The following is a 20,209-nucleotide window of genomic DNA, read 5'->3' as shown; positions in this document are numbered from 1 at the left end:
GGTTCAAGAAATCCCACTACCTAGTGTTAGGAAAGCTGGTTTCCAAATGCCCACATCTTAGATGTACTAATTTATACTCTTATACACAAGAATTTGAATCACATGAAAGTAATCTTGTTGAGCAAAAGGAATATACATCTAGAAGCTTGACCTACAGTTTTTAGTCCCCTATGTTGGTATCTAATGCCTGATGTCCATGATTAGTTAGTATCAAATGCAGAGTCTTTTGATAAACCGGTCATTTCCTTTGTCTATAATTTTAATATGGTCTACCTGTGGATGGCCAGAACCTGTTTTGTATACTTTAGAAGGAAAACAAAAGTCCAAGTCCCTTTAAATCCCTTAAAGGCTTTCTTGGATCAAGTTGGAGTTTTAAAGTAAGGACTAAATTACAAGGGAAAAATTCCTGTTCTTCAGAAGTCATTTCTAGCTGAAAACAATTATGAACTACATGGTCCAAACTGTATTGTGTTATGGAGCATTGACAGTGACGGGGAATGCAAAGTGATTGCCTAAGCAGTCACTCTTACATTCAGATGTTGTGCCATCATCTACATGGGGACATGTTAGACTCTCAGTGGATCTCTACCTCCTAAATCCACAAGGACACCATTAACCAGAGCTATGATGGATGTGGTGTATGTATAGCATTGAAACTGTCACTGCCATTCTTGCAGATGCGGTGAGGTGCTAAAAGAAAAGGAACTCCATCCTATGTTTATAACTGTTCTCAGAAGCCAACCAGGCAGAGTGTTTAGAGCAGAGGCCTAAGGATTGGTTAGGCTTGGACTTGAAGTCTGTCATCAAGCAGTGCAACCATGGCCATGTAAACTCACTGTTTTGTTTCCCATCTGTGAAAATAAGAATAGTAATGTTGTCTGCATGCTAGCATGGTCTCTAGTAAGTGCCCAGTGAACACTGGCTTTCACTCACCCATAGGAACCCATTCATTTACTGCCACCCCACAGAAGTGGGACTTCTGATGACCCTTTACCTGCTGAATTGATTCCCCACACCCTGAACAGCACCTTGCAACAGACTCTATGTTTTTCAGATGAAGATATCAAACTGAACAGCAACCTGTTCCTCTGGCCTGACCAGATAGAAGATGTCTTTGAAAGTAGCCGAAATCTACTCATGAGCAAGAGGGATCAGGCAGAGATGGACCTCATTAAAAGGTACAGGGAGAGCCTGGGGTTACTTTGGGAATGAGGCCAGGTTTTCTAAAAAAAAAAAAAAAAAAAAACCACGCACTCTGAAGATTTCTGGTTCTTTCTAGAGCTCCCCACAGATGTGTGTGGGCAATGCTTGAGGAGTTTGGTAGAGAAGGAAGTCAGGACTGCTTCACTGTAATAAGCCCCTCCTCCCTGGTTTGAATAGCAAGAATGGTACACAGAGAGAAAGACAAAAACAGTAGCTTATAATAACTACCTCCACGGGAATGAGAGCAGAAGTGTCAGCCTTGCCCTGGAGACCTGGTGCTGTGAGCTCTCAGGACAGGGAGAATGAAGGCATGGTGTGTGTGTGGCGGGGGAGGTGAGTCACTGTCTGTTCTGCAGCTGCTCCTTTTCAGTGCTAATGCAGCTGTAAAATGTGTCTCTCTTCATTCTGTGACATAGGCAGTCACAATGGACTTTTACTATGTGCTGTCCTCCGTTCAAGACATGAGTGTGTATCTGGCTATCAAATTAATGTTTTAACCCAGCGACAAAGAAACACAGAAGACTAAGAGTACTTTTCTACCTAAAGCTTGGTTCCTATCTAACTCTAGATCCCACCTTTCAGATCCTAAAACTTAGCCTGCGGGGCAGACTGATTTCTTTTTACGTTCATAGGTTTACGTTTCAATGCAGTTTGGATTTTTCAGAAAAATAGGAATTTTATGGAAAACCACAAGGAATTCCAGTATATGTCCCACCCCATCCCCCCATGCAGACATATGCAGCACCTGCCAGGCCTGCACAGTTAAGGCTAAGCAGAAAGCAAAGCCAAGCAGGGTATACCCGAGTCTACCTCACCATGCTGAAGGAATGAGGTGAGATGTGCTGATGATTGTGTGCACAGTGTGAGCATTCCAAAACTACATGCTTCCTCCCCCTTTAACAGGGAATTCTGTTGGCTGAGAAATGCTTTCTAATCTCCAAAACATTGTGGGTGTGCTGTTATTACCGTAATCGGTAATAACCAGGCATGGTGGCTGGCTATGAATCCCAGCACTCAGAAGGCAGAAGCAGGCAGGGTATTTGTGAGTCAGAGGCCTGCCTGCTCTACATAGTGAGTCCCAGGACAATCAGGGCCACATAAAGAGACCCTGTCCTTAATAAAATAAGATTATCACTGTAAGTATGAGGTGTGATGGGAGGCAGTACATGTGTGGGGACCAGCTTTCGGGGGAGCAATAGTGCTACTTGCAGTATAGGAGGAGTCCGGGCAGGGACTCTCTGTTGGACTCATCAGCTTGTGCTGCATGCTAACAACAGAGGCTCCACGAGGCAGCCCAGCTCAGGTCTCCCTTCCATAAATGTTGACTGCCCATTGTTCCATATCAAACCTAAGGGAGGGAGGCTGAACAATGGCCATGTGCTGGTCTATTTTCTATGGAAACAATCTTGCCTCCTCTTCAAGGTAGCAGACCTTACTTTCCAATTCACATCAATTCTGGGGTTCAATGTCAAGCATTCTCCCACCTCCTGCTGCTGTCCAGTCTCTTCCCAGAGGATTACTTCCAGTCTGTAGCCCCTCGTTTTATTGTCTGTTGGATCTAGGCTGGGCTCAGGCAATGGTGAGTCCTTCATGTTCCAGTGAAGCTGGAACATGATCAAAGGGCTTTCTTTCCTCCCTTGCCCTGTTTGGCTCTGGGCACCATTACAAGCATCCCTCTGAATGCCAATGCTTGCTCTTCTGTAGTTCCAGTTCTTTTTGTCCTCTTGGCCACAGAGGTCATAACACTTCCCTTTGGTGCTAGTAGCTAGTTAACCTTCTGTTGTTTGTGTTGGTTACTTTTGCATTACGACCACACATCTGGCAGAAACAATGTAAGAGAATAAAGATTTATTTCAGCATGTGCTTTAAGAGGCTTTGAGTCAATTATGGGGCCAAGGTAGGGCAGAGCTGCTCAGAAGTGTGTGATGGAGGCTGTTCGTGTCATGATAGGCAGTGAAGCAGAGAGAACAGGGGCTGGGCCATAATCTTCAAAGGTTACCTCTAGTATCTATTTCCATTAGCTAGACCTGGACTTCTAAAGGTTCCACTGACTCCCAAAACAGTACCACCAACTGGAGAGTCAGCATTTAAAACATACTGTGTTGGACTTTGTAGACTCAAAGCAAAACTTTTTAAAACCCAACTTGTTATCTACTCCTGTTAGGAGTCCTAAGTTCAAGTTTTTAAATTTCTTACTTTCGTTGGTTGGTTGGTTGGTTGGTTGGTCGGTTTTTCAAGACAGGGTTTCTCTGTGTAACGCTGACTATGCTGGAACTCACTCTGTAGACCAGACCAGCCTCAAACTTGGAGATCCACCTGCCTCTGCTGCCCAAGTGCTGGGATTAAAGGTGTGCGCCACCACTGCCTGACTACTTACTTTGTTCTTCAGAGTGAATTTCATTTTGTGCCAGAATTGTGGCCAATCACTGCCATTAAATCCCTCTATTTCACTTGGACCCCAACAAAGCACAGACATTACATTGTGCTAAGCCATTATGCAAAATCACAAAGGATAATCATGGTAATATTCTCATGTGGTCACCATGTCTGTACTGTTGTCCCCTAGCAAAAATCGTAACTCCTCTTCTCAGGTCTTTCTCTTTTATGCAGATACAGTGTTTAGAGACTCGGAGATGTAAAAAGATATGCTGCAGCTGTAGCTGTGTAGACAACAGCATAGTCCACCTTGCCCCCCATCCTGCTTATTGTAGATTTAATGTTGAATACAAATGGCGGACAACACATGAGTGTGAGCTACACTCTCCCATGGAGTATAGTGGAAGATTCTTTGGCATCTTGGAAAAAGAAGGGAAGATGGCTGAGGGAATGGGTCTACAAAAAGCTCCAAGGATTTAGACACAGCACTGTGCTTTCCAGGTGGTGGGTGCTGGAGGTTTTGGTGAGACTTGTTCACAATTAGGATACTTTTAATGCCTTCGGGAGTCTAAAATAACAGCTTATTACAAAAAAAAATACAAAAAACAAAAATAAACAAAGGCTGGGAAGAGAAATCAAACAAAAAGAAACAAAAGAGGGATGTCTTTGTAAGCAGCTCAGACAATCAAGCAAAAGATGGGGTGGCAAAGGCCAGTGACCCTTCTTCCCCTTTGTGGTCCATTGCCATTGCTCACCTCAGAGTCCCTGCCCTTGTGTGAGTGACAGGTGGAAGGGAAAATGGAAGACAGAGTGGGAACATGCAGTTGTTCTATGAAGAAAATGGGCAGGAAACCAGCATGGTGGTTGTACCTGGTGTAAGTCAGAGGAGGGCTCATTTTGGAAGATACTTGATGAGAAGTACCCAAGGGAAGATGTGGAAAAGGAAAGAGCTAAGTACGACATAGACAGCATTGAGCAACAGCTCCCCAGCAGAGGACTTGCTCTGAGGATGGCTGTTCAGCAGAAGTTATAAAATCAGAGAAATGGATGCTTAAGGTCTCAGTAATGAGTGTGTATTTCATTTTACAACCACAGTAGAAAGGTATCGAAGATTTCCCAACCTGGGACCAGAAAGGGTGTACTATGTCTTCCTTTTATGTTCCACTTACTTGAATGAGAAGCGCACTCCATCATTCCTCTCCAATTTCTTTTATTCTATGAATCTCCCAGACACTTTCAACTTCTATGTTTCCCTTTCAATTTATTTATTTACTTATTTTTGAGAAACTGAGTTGTTTGGTGACAACTTTAGAGTTTTCTGATTATACCTCTAAGATGTCTTTTTACTATGCTTGTCTACCTTCTTCTGCTTCCTGTGAGGTATTAAAAGTTGATTTCATCTTGCTACTAATATGTAACCATATGCAATAGAAAGAAAAATGAACTGGCAAGATGACTCAGTGGATAAGAATATTTGCCACACCGAACCAATGACTTGAGCTCAATCCCTAGAACATGTGGTTAAAAAAGAGAGCCAACTCCTGAAAGTTGTACTCTAATGCCCACATGCTCCTACAATTCATTACAAACATACATACACACACACACACACACACACACACACACACACACACACACACACACACACACTTGTTGACATCTGGATCCCCAGAAGCCATATAAAATGTCAGATGGGCATAGATGGCAGCCACCTTTAGTTTCAGCATCAGGGTTCTCCAGTGCAAATTAGCTATATTGTCAAGCTCAGGATTTGATTAAGAAACCCAGCTTTGATGAATAAGGTAGAAGAAAACTCCAAGCCAAATCAATCTTGGCTTCACATGCACGAGCACGCACATGCATGTGTGTGCCAACATACATGCATACCATGCACAGAGGAAAACTGAAAAAAAATACAAAGTAAATGAAAAATGTTAATCAGTTAGAATAAAAAATATTAGTGGCACCGAGATGCTTGTTTTGCCATAAAACCTTCTCCGACCCCACAGAGACTCTTTGAGAAATTGCATCCCATTCAGAAACTAAAGCTGATTGGCAAACATAGGCTATGTGACAAACATGAGGTGTGGAGGGTCAAATTTACCTTGGCCAAGACTCGCAAGGCCTTCCAGAAGCTGATGATACTGGACTAATAGGACCCAGGGCATCTTTCTGAGGGCAATGTCCTTCTGCAGTGATCCATTAGCATTGGGGTGCTGGATGGGGGAACTGGATTATATGTAGGCCTGAAGACTAAGGATTTCTTGGAGAATCAGCTTCAGGCCCAGGTCTATAAGATGTACCTGGGCAAGGCTATCCACTACACCTGCATGCTCATCCACCAGCACCATATCAGAGTCAGTAAGAGGTGATGCACATTCCACCCTTCATTATATGACTGGCCTCCCAGAAGCATGCTGACACCTCCCTTTGCTCTCCTAATAGTAGTGGCCACCTAGGCCATGTGAAGAATGCCAAGAAGGACCAACGTGGCACAAGAGCTGTGATGATGAAGCAGAGGAGGAAGCCATACCTCCACAGGCTAGAGGACTGTCTAATTTGGAGTTGGCTAATAACACACTGGGGATGGGAGGAATCAGTGGTTCAAAGGTGGTTACTCAGATAGCTAAAAGAAAAGAAAAGCAGACATCAATTCTTACATATAAATTGCATGACCTAGTACATAATTCAAATAGAAGAGTAACCTGAATATGGAAATATGGAGATAATGGAATAAGCAGTAATCTTGATTCACCAGCAGGGTGTGTCTCTCACTCACTCTCTCTGCAGATAATGTCAACATGAAAATGCAGCTTCTACCTCACAGCGGGTTAAGCAGAGTTTATTCTGGAGCTAAAAACTAGTGCCCATATTAGATTCGGGTTACCCCTAAACTCTGTGTTCCCATCTGGTAACAGTCTGATGAAGTTTTTACAGAAGCCAAAAAAAAAAAAGTTATAAATTGAGGCCCTTTCAGATACATTGGTAGAAACATCAGGCAGTTGAGTTATAGCAAAAGCAGACAGATTGTGTTGCCAGCCCAGATGCTGACATCAGTCTTAGCATTTGGTGGCCAGAAGCTAGTGGTCTACAAGGCTAATGCGTTCCAAAAGGCTTAGTCACAAGGACATTAGGTAAGACACAGAGGTGAGCAAGAGAGCTAGAGATAGCCCAGGAGAAATTATAATTAGACGTTGGGACCTGCAGTATCTCAACCTCTCCACGATCACTGAAATTTCAGTTAATCGGCTTTGCAGAGAAGGTCAGTGGGAGGTGGGACTCTTTCTCAGGGCTTCCATCCATAATAGCATATCAAAAATCCTACAATATAAAATGTCTATTCTTAAACATTCATTAATAACTAGCCATGTTTCAGGACTCAGAAAAAAAGTATAAGGATCAGAAATTATATAATTGTATATACTAGATATCTACTGCAACATAACACAACATAGCATCTTCAAGGAGGAATTATCTCTCAGTGTCGCTGGGTCAGAACTCCCAAGAGCCACTCATTTGTATGTCTGGTTGTATGTCTCTGGTACCAGATTTTCTGTGAAGCTGGAGTCAGAATACTAGCCCAGGCTGTACACTTGTCTGAGGGTTTCATTGGCTGACATCTAATTCTGGTCTTGTTCCATGGTTATTAGCAGGTTTGAGCACATCATTGGCCCTTGACTCTATCCCTCACCACATGAGCCTCTTCACTGGGGAGTAGCTTTCCTTCAGAGTAAGACAGAAAGAGTAAGCAAAGGAAACAGAAACTAACCTTCTTCTGAACTTTCTCGAGGGAACAACCCATCCCTTTTATAAGAAGTGAATTACCACGTCTAGCCCAAGCTCGAGGGAGCCAATTATTCAGTGTATGAGACAGGATGTAGAGGTCATACCAGAGTCTGCCTCCCACATGGTGCAAGTAGGGATGAAACATAAACCGAATCACTTGAAAAGTAACCCTCTTAAAGTACTTTTATGAGGAAAAAGAAGTATTTAAAGTTAAAATATTTTAAAAGAATATGTAAAATTGTCATTATAAAATTAAGCACCTAAGAGCAAAATTTATGGGTATCACTAGTGCTGTTCTTGGTGATAAGCTCATTCAATGGATATTGGTCGTCTGCATGCCCAACACTCTGAAACTGCTGGATACATGTGGAATTAATGAAGAAAATGTATAGATTTACATTCTAGTCAATGAGAAGAAATACTTGTATAGTGATTGTGATAAATGAAGCTCAGAACTGAGTGATGTCATATTAGAGTTATTAAGTTCATACTTTTTCTTCATTGCATACTGAAGTATAGAGAATTTAAGTGATGTGCTCAAAGACCATGTAGCTATTAAACATCTAGACTTCCGAGGCAAGCAATCCTGGCTCTAGATCCTAGCCACTAAACAATAGATCACCTACTAAAACTGAGTAAAGGAAGAAACAAATTGAGATCAGATTTGTTGATCATATGGATGGGGTAGACAAATCTGGAAGACCTCTCCAATCACTCCAGCTACAATGGATAACACAAGGCAGTCTGTTCACTCTATTTGTTTTCTTTAGGGCATTTGTTACTATCAGAAGCGTCTTTATAGATTTATTCATCTGTCTTTATATCTAGGGGTTTACCAATCCATCCATCCATCCACCCACCCCACACACCCATCCATCCATCCATCAACTCACTAATCCATTATTGTTTAGCTCTCCTCCCAACTAAAATGAATGTTCCAAGAGGATATAGATATTAATAGCACACGTCAAAGATAATTTTCTGATGTCTAGTTCTGGGATATATCAATCTTCAATAATAAATATCTAATGGTGCAATGAATAGATAATGCATAAAACACATATCTGAGCATGTATTTATCTGAACAGGAAAATTTCCTCAGCATGTTTAGTCACCAATTGGCTTATACCAGCCCATCTCTAGTCCATGGATCATATGTGTTTTGTTTTTATTTCTTCTTTGCTTGTCTTTAGATAGATGCAGAATCGGGGAAGTGTCAAAATGAGAAACTCTTCCCAGGATGATAACTTGGGAAGAGCAAAAAAATGGGAGAGTCTGATGTGATGGGCTTTCTTTGCTGTCAGGTGCTCAGAATTTGAGTCGAGACTTGAAGGCTATAGCAAAGAGCTGGAAATGTTTCGGAAGCGTGAAGTGATGACTACCGAAGAAATGAAGAACAATGTGGAAAAGCTTCATGACCTCTCCAAGAACCTAGATCTGGCGCTGACCGAATTTGAGGTTTGGAATTTTGTGATAGGGACTTGGGACCCTAAGTGTTGGTCATTTTGGTTCTTAGTTTATGCATAAGACAGCTGTCAGGTACATAGCACTCCGTGCTTGGCCCACCCTCTCTTGAGCATGGTCAGCTACCTCTCCCCACATGTTATCTATATTTCAACAGATATTTGTAAGTCATGTAGCACCCAAAGACATTAAAGCACGGTAACTACTTATGCCTGTTGTGTATCCATTATGTGCTGAGTGATGGGGCAAGGGCTTTGTATAAATGTCTCAATGCCTAGGACAAACCTTTGGGGTTTGTTATCTCCTAGCCCCACTTAAAGTAGGGGGGGTGAGACTTGGAGCCACTAAGCTACTTTCTCCAAAGGTCAATTAACAAGTTGTTTCATTTTGTTTTTAAACACTGAAGTTCTTACCCTTGAGGCAAGTTAATGTAAGAAGAGTTGTAAGCAGTCATATGAACAAGTAGATTTTATGTAGAAGTTATGAACATGTATGGAGGTCTGCTGGGTGTTAGGAACAAAGATGACAGAGAAAGCATCACATTGTTAGTTTCTAGCAGCTAGACCTCAGGTACCATGGCTCTCAGAGGCTACGTCTGCCCATTGAATGAACATCTGCCTTCTCCACTTGGCTTTCTCGGGGCTGAGGAATTTGTCATGGAGGTTCTCAGGGTCCAAGGTTTCCATCTATCTGAAAGACAACCTCCTCTTTTTCCTCACAGTTGATCAACAAAGAGGAGGAGCTGCTGGAGAAGGAGAAGAGCTCCTTCCCTCTTCTTCAAACCCTGATGGTCAACAAAATCCCCTACGAGCAGCTGTGGGTCACAGCCTATGAGTTCAGCACCAAGTCAGAGGAGTGGATGAATGGTATACCAAGCTCTGGCCCTGCTGGGTACCAGGGATGGAGGTGGGGATGCGGGTCTCCCTAGCCAACTCGAAAACCAGATTTACTCTTTGGATTCCAACCCTCTTGAGAAAAAGTCGCCATAGTCTATATTTTCAGACGTAATAACAAGGGGAGATAAGGAACCAAAAAGCAAGAGACCTATTAAGGGATTTAAATCAGATCTACACCCAGAGTTTTTGTCATACTGATGATTCCAAGAAGCAGGGAAGAGGTTGAGAACTGTTCCTCTGTGGTGCTGCTTTAAGAAGAGCCCGAGTGCCTTGGGGGCATCTAAAATCTACCCTTCACTCTAGGCTCTGAAGTCTAGGGAGAGGGCAGAACCAACAGACCAATAATAGACATATAAGGAAGGAGGAAGGGGCCATTCCTCATCCTGGAAGGGGCTTCTGTGCCAATTTAGTCTGCCAGCACCTACTTTTTCTTGTAAGTTTTAGTGACAAAAACACTGAGCTGCCAAGATATGTTAGGTGATTAGTTAAGTTGCATTTGATCTAGGCAGCCCTGGGGACTTGGGGATGTTTATGAGTCATTTAGCTGTATCATAATGCAAGGTAGTAATGCTAATCTAGAATGTTCCAACAGGAAGTACGAGCAGTACCATGGGAAGATCTGGGCTGAATGTGAAAGTCAAATGCTAAAACTCCTTATCTGCCCCCCCCCCCAAAAGAAACTAATGTTTTGAAGTATTTTAAAAACTAAAGTGTCAATTATTTAAAATTTCTGGGCACGAGGGACAGGGGCCAGAGAGGGGATAGGAAAGCTGATGACTGAGCCTGGATCTTCCCATCTTGACTAAACTGGCTATCAACAGAGCCTCCAAAATTTACCTGTCTCCCCTACCTCAGCACATGCCATCACACCCAGCTTGTTTCTGTGTTTGCTTTTTGTTGTTTGTTTTAACATGGTGCTGAGGGCTCAAACTCAGGCCTTTACTTCACCCACTGAGCCATATTCTTTAGTATTTGTTTGTTGGTTTAATAATTTCAAACTTCTATTAAAATTCTTAGAACTCTAGAGGGCTCCCATTCTCAAACTGTTATTTCACAACACTTTGAAACTCCTTTTAACACTATTGAGATCACATTTAAAACTAATTTAATGACTTATTTAAAGACCATTTAAAACTAATTAAACAACTAGTTTCCCCCTTCCCCCTTCCCCCTGCCCCCAGTGTGCATCCATCATATGCCAGGCATGAAGTTTGCCTTTTGTTTATACTGTCTCACAACCTTTCCACAGTCACCATTCCAGGAGGATATTGTTACCTTGGATGGCAGGTAACAGTGTCGATGTCTGGACAAGGCTTGATTGGCTAAGCAGAGGCGTCCTTTCAATCCAGAGCCAAGCCCAGAACCTCAGCTCATCTCAGTACAACTAACACTGTTCTCAAGTCCAGAGAATTAGCACATGGCAAGCATCTCCATCAATTCCGAACTTCTCTTTGTTCCAGGCCCCCTCTACTTATTGAATGCTGAGCAAATTGCAGAGGAGATAGGGAATATGTGGAGGACGACCTACAAGTTGACCAAGACCTTGATCGATGTGCCTGCGCCCAAGCGCTTAGCAGAGAATGTCAAGTTGAAGATTGAGAAATTCAAGCAACACATACCCATCCTCAACATCGCCTGCAACCCCGGGATGAAGGATCGGCACTGGCAACAGGTTCTTGTCTTGTCGCTCTCGGTGTAGTCCAACTTGTCCCATGCTGGGATCCCTGGGAAAGCAGGAAAAGAGAATCTACTTGAGGCCAAGGAGATTGTACTGGGCATGCTGGCCTTCAGGAAGGGAATGGGTGGATAGTGAGATAAACTTCCCATCTCATGACCAATTTGATGCTTTTTGCCGGGCACCCACTACTGGGGTGTAAATATCATAGACAGTGGTTACAGTCACCATGGAGAATCGTTGATTGATTCCTCCTCACACAAAAGGAATTACCTTGAGAATGAGTCCAGCGGATCCCTGTGCAGGCTGCCTTCGGCAGAGTTTCCTGATTGAGCAGGCTAGGTTCAGAAAGAGTTTGGCACACTGAATGCATTAATAACATATTCCTAGAATCCCAGTATTTGAGAAGCTCAAATAGGCTACATAGTAGATTCCAGGTTAACCTGGGCTACAGAGTAAGGCCTTGTCTCAAATAAAAACAAAAAACAAAACAAAAAACAAAAAACAAAACAAAAAAAAAAACACAAAGAAGTTGCACTCTTTAAGCCTATAAATTAGAATAATAAATATTACCCCTAAAAATAGTTAGGATTTTTATAAGCAATGAAGTGTGAGGGTGACAAGTATGGTGTGAACACAACCCCAAAAAGGAAGGCTTGATGTGTTTCTAAAGTGATTGTCACATTCAAGTGGCCTTGAAATCTGCTCCACTGGGGTGTTGCTATGTGGAGTGGCAATGTGGCCAACTTGAGACAGGCAGATTCTCCTCTCAGAAATATGCAGAAGACTGAGGTTCTGGTCCCTGGAAGGAGCCAATCTCTCCACACACAATATGTTGCGTGGACCCCTAAGCCTGTGGAAGAGAGCATGCTGATCTCTATTGGAAGACAGCAGTCTTGCTACATGAGTTCAGGGTCTGTCTACAGGGAGGAGCTGTCTTTAATATCACAGTAAAGCAGGAGACTTAGGACCCTAGCAAGGATTGGGATGCTGTGCAAGAAGGCAGGTGAGAGGTCATTACATGGGCCACTCCCCTAAAGGAAATCTGCAAAGGGCATCTGGCTCTACAAATGCTCATTGAGCTTCTAACCCCATGGACGTGGATGGCCTAGACCTTTGGCCTATGTAGGAAACTAAGAATGCTGGGTGGACAGGTGTCCTCTTAGAGTGCCAGATTTCTCCTTGCATGGCACTATTCAAAATGTCTTCATTAATGTGGAAAGAACATCCCTTAGAGCCAAGGCTGCAACTCAGTCATAGAGTGCTTGCCTAGCAGGTAGGAGCCTCTAAGTTGGAACCCCAGCAAGTCAATGATGTCAACTATTATTAAAACTTAAAACCACTCCAGAGGTCTCCATTCCTTCTCTCCCTTGTGTTCTCTGTTCCCCTGCTGTCCTTGAGTAAGCACTAACCCAACCACCCCTAGGCACTCTCCACTCAGGTATAGGCCCCAGACACATTATGTTGCACACTTTATTTGAATTCTCCCATTTCATTCTTTTTTTTTTTTTTTTTTTGGTTTTTTGGTTTTCGAGACAGGGTTTCTCTGGAACTCCCTTTGTAGACCAGGCTGACCTCGAACTCAGAAATCCACCTGCCTCTGCCTCTCGAGTGCTGGGATTAAAGGCGTGTGCCACCACGCCTGGCCTCCCATTTCATTCTTAACAACCCTTTGAAATATTAAGTAATTTTTCATGTAGCTAGTTAGTGGACCAGAAGTGAATTGGAATAATGGTCTGTTTGGCTTAAGTCAATCGATGACATGAGGGTTGGACACCCCTAGAAATGAGGAGGAAAACAGTAACTAAAACTAATAGTGGCCCCAAGCAGGAAGGGATGAGTCTCTAAAGTGGATACCCAATAGGCTGAGCAGGTAAGAAAGGACATGTGACACCAGATACACTGTGGATTGTCTCTACTCAGTCCCAAGCCTGGCAAAACCACCATCTTCCTAATACCTCACTCAGGAGACCTATTTACATAGATTCTGATTCTGGCAAAAGGCTCCAAAACCTAAGCCACCTGCTATCTCTCAAGGCCTGAGGACAGATCTTCTTGGGTCCCAGAACAGCTGGGGTGTGGCTTCTGGCCATTTGAACTTTCACAGCAAAAACTACTACCTGTGCTTGAGTTATAGACTTTAAATATCAACAAGGTTTTTCTGATTTCATTTAAAACAAGACGGGACAAGGAAACACATCACATTAACGGGTAGCCAGTGTTATGGACCAAAACTGGCCCGAAAGCTCAGAGGTGCTGTCCCTAAGAATAGGACCAGCTGCACATCATACTGATGCTTCTAGTAGCCACACTACAAGATTGCAACTTTTTCTTTTCTTTTTTTGCAGTAGTGAAGTTTGAGACTAGTAACTTACACATGCTAGGCAAGTTCTCTTCCACTAAGTCACATCCCCAATCCATACTTTATATATTAAGTAAAGGGAAATGAATTAAATTAAAAATAAATTAAATTATAAATTTTAGATATATGCTACCTAAGCTAGTATATGCTATCATTTATGAATCCACCAACTTGGAAATCAGTAGTATGAAATGTTTGGTTCTACATTCAAAGCACAGTTCAATTCAGATGAGCCACGTTTGAGATTCTCAGAGGCCATAAGGGACTGATGTCTACATAGACAGTATACTTCAAGGATCTTAAAATTACAGAAACAAATGTCTTGCCAATATTTATAATTATTTAAATAAAAAAGAATTCAGAAATCCTGCCAATCTCCAAGTCCTCACTGTGGGCCAGTTACTATGCTAAATGCTTTATGTAACTGTAATTTGTCCCATAGATAGTCGGAGTGTTGCTGTATCTTAGTGTATAAGAGAATAAATGGGGCCAACAAGATGAATGAGCAAGTAAAGGAACTTGCCACTAAGCCTGATAGCCTAAGTTTGAGCCCCAGGAACCACATGTCAGAAGAAGAAAGCCAAGTCCTACAAATCATCCTATGACCTCCACATGTGATCACAATATCCAAGTGTGTGTGATATACAAAAACAGACAGACACACAGACACAGACACATAGACACACACACACACACACACATTAAATAAACATTTTCAATAAGAGAAAGGTCAGGGCTACCAGGAATACTCATGCAGATTGTGTTCTATAAAATTCTGTCAAATGTTACCTTTGTCCAGAGCTGTTCAAAGCACAACACAAACAATTTTACATAAGAATCCTCTAGAAGACATTAGAGTTTTGTGGAAAACATTGATTAGAGTCAGAGTTGGATCCAAATCCCAATTCTGCTATTTATTAAGTGGATGGTCTTAGACAAGATCTTCCTTCCAGTTCAGATCGCTTGGATGTAAATTGAGGTAACACATCACTTGCTATCTGTGGTGCTGTAAGACCAAAATAAGTGCTTGAAGCCCTTGAAACAATATTATTCAAAATGAGCCCCCAATAAATTCTCATTATTTTTAGTCTATTACCATACTGATCCTCCAGGGGTCCCCAGAACCCAGATTGGAAGCCAATTGAGTTCTCTGGTTTAATCAGGCTTTTCCTCCATAAATACTTACTGGTGTCTACCAAATGTCAGGTGCCAAGGACACCGGGTAAGAGAGAATGTGACATGGGGCTCACACTCCTCTCTGCGCTGGCATTTTCTAATGCTCTGGCAGCCTAATAGAGACAAAATTCAGCTCAGATCTTTCTTAGGAGTATTTTTACTGAAGAGGTAAGCCAGAAGAAGTATCACACCAGCCAGATGGGGATCCTGACACCAGCCAGATGGGGATCCTGACAAATAGCCTCCCATCCCCCATCCCCAACCCTCCCATCTACCCCCCCCCCCCGCATACACCTGGAGAGGACAGGGAGAGCTTTTCTTATTCTGTTGTGTCTTGAGAGTCCTGGGATTAAATCTAGGCACTATGGTTTACTGTGCCATGACTAACCTTTTGCTTTAATTTTGAGTCAAGATCCCTCTAAACCATCCAAGTTGGTCTTGAACTCACTCTATAGCCTAGGCTAGAAACATTGATTCTCCTTTCTCAGACTCCTGAGTAGCTGAGATCACAACCCCAGTGTAGGGAGAGCTTTCAAAGGGGAATCCTCCTCAGCTCAGAGCACTGGAGAGCATGTCTGACAGATGATTCCCCCTTACTCAGCAAACATTCACTGAGCTTGGATCACAGGCTGAGCTTTCCATAGCCCCTGAAGTACAGCTGAGACCCTGTTCCAGACTTCGGGTGCTGGGTGCTCGTGGCTCTATAGGAAGACAAACTCTGAAGAAGGCAGAAAGAGTGAGGCTCTGCAACAGCCTCTGGGACGCCCCAGACCTACAATGTCAGACCCACTAGTTCCATGTGACCATTTAACTGAATGTGAGCTGGTTACAATGAATTGAACACAAACATTTCAGTCCTTCAAACACCAGCCCCAGTTTTAGTATTCAACAGCCTCCCGGGTTGTTAGTGGTACCACACTGGACAGGACAGATGACAAAGCGTCCCATTCTCATAGCCATCCTATTGGACAGCACTATGTCACATAGCTACCTCTTGTTTCCTCTCCTTTCTTTGCAGATCAGTGACATTGTTGGCTATGAGATAAAGCCCACAGAGACCACGTGCCTCGCAAACATGCTGGAATATGGATTCGGCAAATTTGTTGATAAGTAAGGGTTTACCCCTCCCTTCCAGATGGGTTTTGGTTCAGGGGTCACTGTGATTTCTTGATTCAAGGTGAATTAACCATTAATGAACCCCACTTGGGCTGACTTAGTTAAGTAGCTAGCTCTTTTTCTGTTGTAGTGGGGACTAGAAAAAGAGTCAGGGATTTTATTTCAAAGGAAAACTAAAAATGAACTGTGATCCTGAAACTCTGCCCAGCTCTTAGTACTTGGAGCAGAAATCACTGAGCCTTTATGGGCCTCAGTTTCCACAAACAGCAAACAAGAAGTGATTCTCCAACTGCTAAAATCAAGGAAACACACCATGATGAATGCTCTCTGTTTTCTCCCTCCCCAAGTGCCCTGGAACTCGAGTGTGAGAATTTGTGTTATCGGAATGGCTATTTTTATTTCCACTAGAGTCTGTGAAGAGGAGGGGCCATATGTATTTTTGGGAGTGTGAGGAAAGAGATGTGTGATGGGTGTGCATGTGTGTGTGTGTGTGTGTGTGTGTTTTCAAATGAAGGCCAGATATCAACCTGGGGTGTCATTCCTTAGGAGTCAAGTAGGCTAGGCTTTCTGGCCAGTCAGCCTCAGGGATCTTCCAGTCTCTGCTTCCTCAGTGCTTGGACTTTAAGAGTACCATCATAACTCACTACAAGTTTTTTGTTTTTGTTTTTTAACCTGGATGTTGTGGATTATTATAACTTAGGTCCTTATGCTTGTATGGCATGTACTTTTCTATTGAGTCATCTCACAGCCCCTCAAATGCTATTTTTAAAAACAGTGATGTTCAGAATTTTATTTGCTTTCTACATTTGCTTTAAAGCAATAGATGGAGAGACTTTACGCTACCTCAACTTAAGTCTGTTAGACAACTTGGATACCTAGGAAGATGCTCATGGTCCTCAGGGTGTGGCACCCAGGGCTGCTGCAACTGCATTCTGGGAGAATCCACTTAGAAAATTGTGTTCCCAGGCCACACTCTACCTGTTGCTCAAATTATAAGGACAGGCCTGGCTAGTTTGTTTTGTTTTGTTTTTCAATCCTTTGGGCTAGTAGTGCTCTTCAAGGCAGGAGCCAAGCCAAATGCCACTACTGAACTAGTCTAGGTTCAATGTATTGGAACTTGAAAATACAGGCTGGATTTTTAAAAGCTTATCAAGAAAAAAAAAAGAATGTAAGTAGCTGATAATTTTGGCTTATTTTGTTTTGTTCTATTTTGAGAGAGTCTCAGTCTATACCTGTGAGTGGCGTTGAACTTGATGTATAGATCAGGGTGATCTTGAACTCATAGAGATCTGCCTTTCTCTGCTTTCCAAATGCTAGGATTACAAGTGTATACCACCACATCCAGACAACTGGCAATTTTAAATATTCATTACTCAAAATGATAATATTTTGAATGGAATAAGTTATTGTCAATGATCTTGCCTCTTGCTTTTCTTCTAATATGGCTAACAAACCTTAAAAGTGCATACGTGATTCACATTAAATTCTAATGAGCAGTGGGGATGAAGTTGGGAAGTCTTGCTATTGGTAGATAAGAAGCCACAGGTGGAGCTGATCATCCTTCTCTATATAAAAGAGCAGCCTCCCATGACAAAGACGTATCTTATGTGGAGGCAGAAAAGGTGTGACCCCTATCCTAACCTACCAGAAGTGTCATATTCAACATGCCATAACAGGGTAGGTTAACAAAGGAAACACACATGTATTTAACCAAAGCTACATGTTGTGGGAACATGACCCACATGTTCTGAAATGACCCAGATTCCCAAAGAAAATTCAGGTTTATGCTTAGATTACATAAAAATGAGTGGCTCTATAGAGATATGTTTGAACAAAGGGATCTTGAACTAATGGAAACAGACTAGGAAAGGGAAAGCCTTCATGGTCTGACTTCCCAAATTCTCCATACCTTCTCAGTGTGTAGTATTAATTCCTTCATCCTAGATAACGGGACAGGAACCATCTGAAAGAGTGTACTGAACTGCTATTAGATCAGTAAATTTCTTTATGGTCACCTCCCATGCAGGGTAGTAGAGAAAGGTGCCTGGAGGAGGAAGAATTTGAATGTCTATGACTTGTTTGGGGAGAGGAAGCTGGGAAGTGGGAGGAGCTTAGAGAGAGCCTTAATTTCTGAATCTTCTTCTGGTACCTTCCCATCTCCATTCATTTAATGTCCTTGGCATGGCAAAGCACCATGCTTTGGGCTACTGCTTTCTGAGCCTCACTGTCAGTCAGCCTGTGCTAATTTGTTAGAGCTATTATTACAAAGCACCACAGGCTGGGTGGCTTAAGCAACAGAAATGTATTTTCATAATTTTTTGAGTCTTATAGTCCAAAACCATGGGCTAGTCTCCTCTGGGGCCTCTCTTTTGGTGGATAGGCAGGATCTTGTTCTTATATCTTCACATGGTCTTCTATTTCTATGTGACTATCATAACCTCTTCTTACCAGAACACCAAGCCAATGCTGGATTAGGCTCATCCCTAAAGGCCTCATTTTAATACAATTACCTCATTAAACACCCTTCAACTATAGTTACATTTTTGAGTGATTGGGAATTAGACATGAATTTTGGAAAAACATACTCAACTTATAGCAACCCCCAAAGACAATGGTACTCAGAGCAAGAAACACTTTGGAAGTAGTTGAAACATTTTGGTGAAATTAAAGCTTTGGCACTCTCTTAAGACTAAGCTGAGATCCTTCCTAGGTGTTTCCCCTGCCACCTTCTGTTGCTAGTGCTGTTGATGTCTTCTCTCCTCAGGCTGGAGCCCATTGGGGCAGCTGCCAGCAAGGAGTATTCTCTGGAGAAAAACTTGGAGAAGATGAAGGCAGACTGGGTCAACATGTGCTTCAGTTTCGTGAAGTACAGGGACACGGTGAGTCCCTCCAGGGGGAACTCCCTAAAAGCAGTCCCGTGTGTTATGCCATAGATTCAGACATGATTCACTCGGCATTGCAACAGATGTCGTGAAAGAATAACCCTCCACATCTGGATTGCCTCTGCCTGCCTATCCCGTACCCATCATCCTTGCTCTCATGCTCCACTGAAGCTATGCATCTTGAAATCAAAAGGTCCTTTGACCTAGTGCAAAGAAATAGAGCAAGTCTCCTAAAACAACCTGTCTCAAGAGGAACACGGGAGTGTGTAACTACACACATATATAAAAACACATACACCCCACCTCAGGTCCTTCAGAAGCATATCTGAAGGTGACAACAGCATACTCTACTTACTAGATGCTAAATACAAGAATTCCTTTGGGTTCTCTTTAAACTGATTCATGGACACTAGAATGGAGCCTGAGGTTCTCCAGGTCTAGCAAATGCCCAGACACACCAGTTTGAACTACTAAGGGTGTGGATTTCCTTATTTTTTACAGTGTTTATTGATAGATAGCATATGAGTTTGTAACCCCAAAGTCTAGTTTGCTCTTGTGACAAAGTGTAGGGTAGATATGGAGACTGGTGCTCAGTAAATTTTGGAGGGTGCAAGTAGATAGTCACTGCAGCCCATTGTCCCTTAACCCAGTGTCTCAAATGATAGCTGTGCAGCAGAATCATTTGGGAGGATTAAAAAAAAAATCAATTGATTTTTCCCCTGCTCTTCTACCCTTTGAGTGCCTGAGCATCTGCACTCGCCCTTCTGGTCTGCTTTTCCATAGTACTGGAGACTGAGGTCAGGACCTTATTCATGTTAGGAAAGTTCTCTAACACTTAGCCACATTTCTAGTACTCCATTTTTCAAATATTCAGAGTAGAACCAAAACCCTGGAAATCTGAGCACTTCCTTTCCCTCTGAGCCATACACCATCCTCCTGTGACTTGACTTCTTTCTTCCTTTGATTTTGATGGTCTTGGTTTAACCCTTGGATAAGAACCATCCATGAGACAATCTGAGGCAAGAGAATGGGAGGCAAATGAGTTCATTACTGGGTATCTCCCAACAAGGCCAGGTCTCATGGGTTCCATAAACTTGGAGCTGTGAGCTGTGTGTTCTTATTGGATCAGACACTGCTCTAGAGATTGCTGGGATGTGCTGAAGAATTCAGCTACAGGCCTATGGACAGGCCCACTATCCCTGATCCATCTCCTCTAAGTTTATGACAGAAGTAGCCATCAATAAGGAGCAATAGCAAAATGACTGTAATGATG

General features: G+C 42.6%; 1 protein-coding gene across 1 annotated transcript in view; it reads left to right on the top strand.

Annotated features, from left to right (window-relative positions):
• Positions 1–20,209, top strand: part of Dnah3 (dynein axonemal heavy chain 3) — a 163,931-nt gene that overhangs the window by 25,220 nt on the left and 118,502 nt on the right. The window contains exons 15-20 of the mRNA XM_021168736.2: positions 1,055–1,178; positions 8,670–8,823; positions 9,551–9,695; positions 11,186–11,397; positions 15,957–16,048; positions 18,819–18,933. Coding sequence (XP_021024395.1) covers positions 1,055–1,178; positions 8,670–8,823; positions 9,551–9,695; positions 11,186–11,397; positions 15,957–16,048; positions 18,819–18,933 — 842 coding nt within the window. The remainder of the gene's footprint in view (positions 1–1,054; positions 1,179–8,669; positions 8,824–9,550; positions 9,696–11,185; positions 11,398–15,956; positions 16,049–18,818; positions 18,934–20,209) is intronic.

The sequence above is a fragment of the Mus caroli genome, chromosome 7 (assembly GCF_900094665.2).
Source record: "Mus caroli chromosome 7, CAROLI_EIJ_v1.1, whole genome shotgun sequence".
NCBI classification, from domain to species: domain Eukaryota; kingdom Metazoa; phylum Chordata; class Mammalia; order Rodentia; family Muridae; genus Mus; species Mus caroli.
Note: the sequence above shows the minus strand (reverse complement) of the source record. Positions and strands in the feature narration are given on the sequence as shown.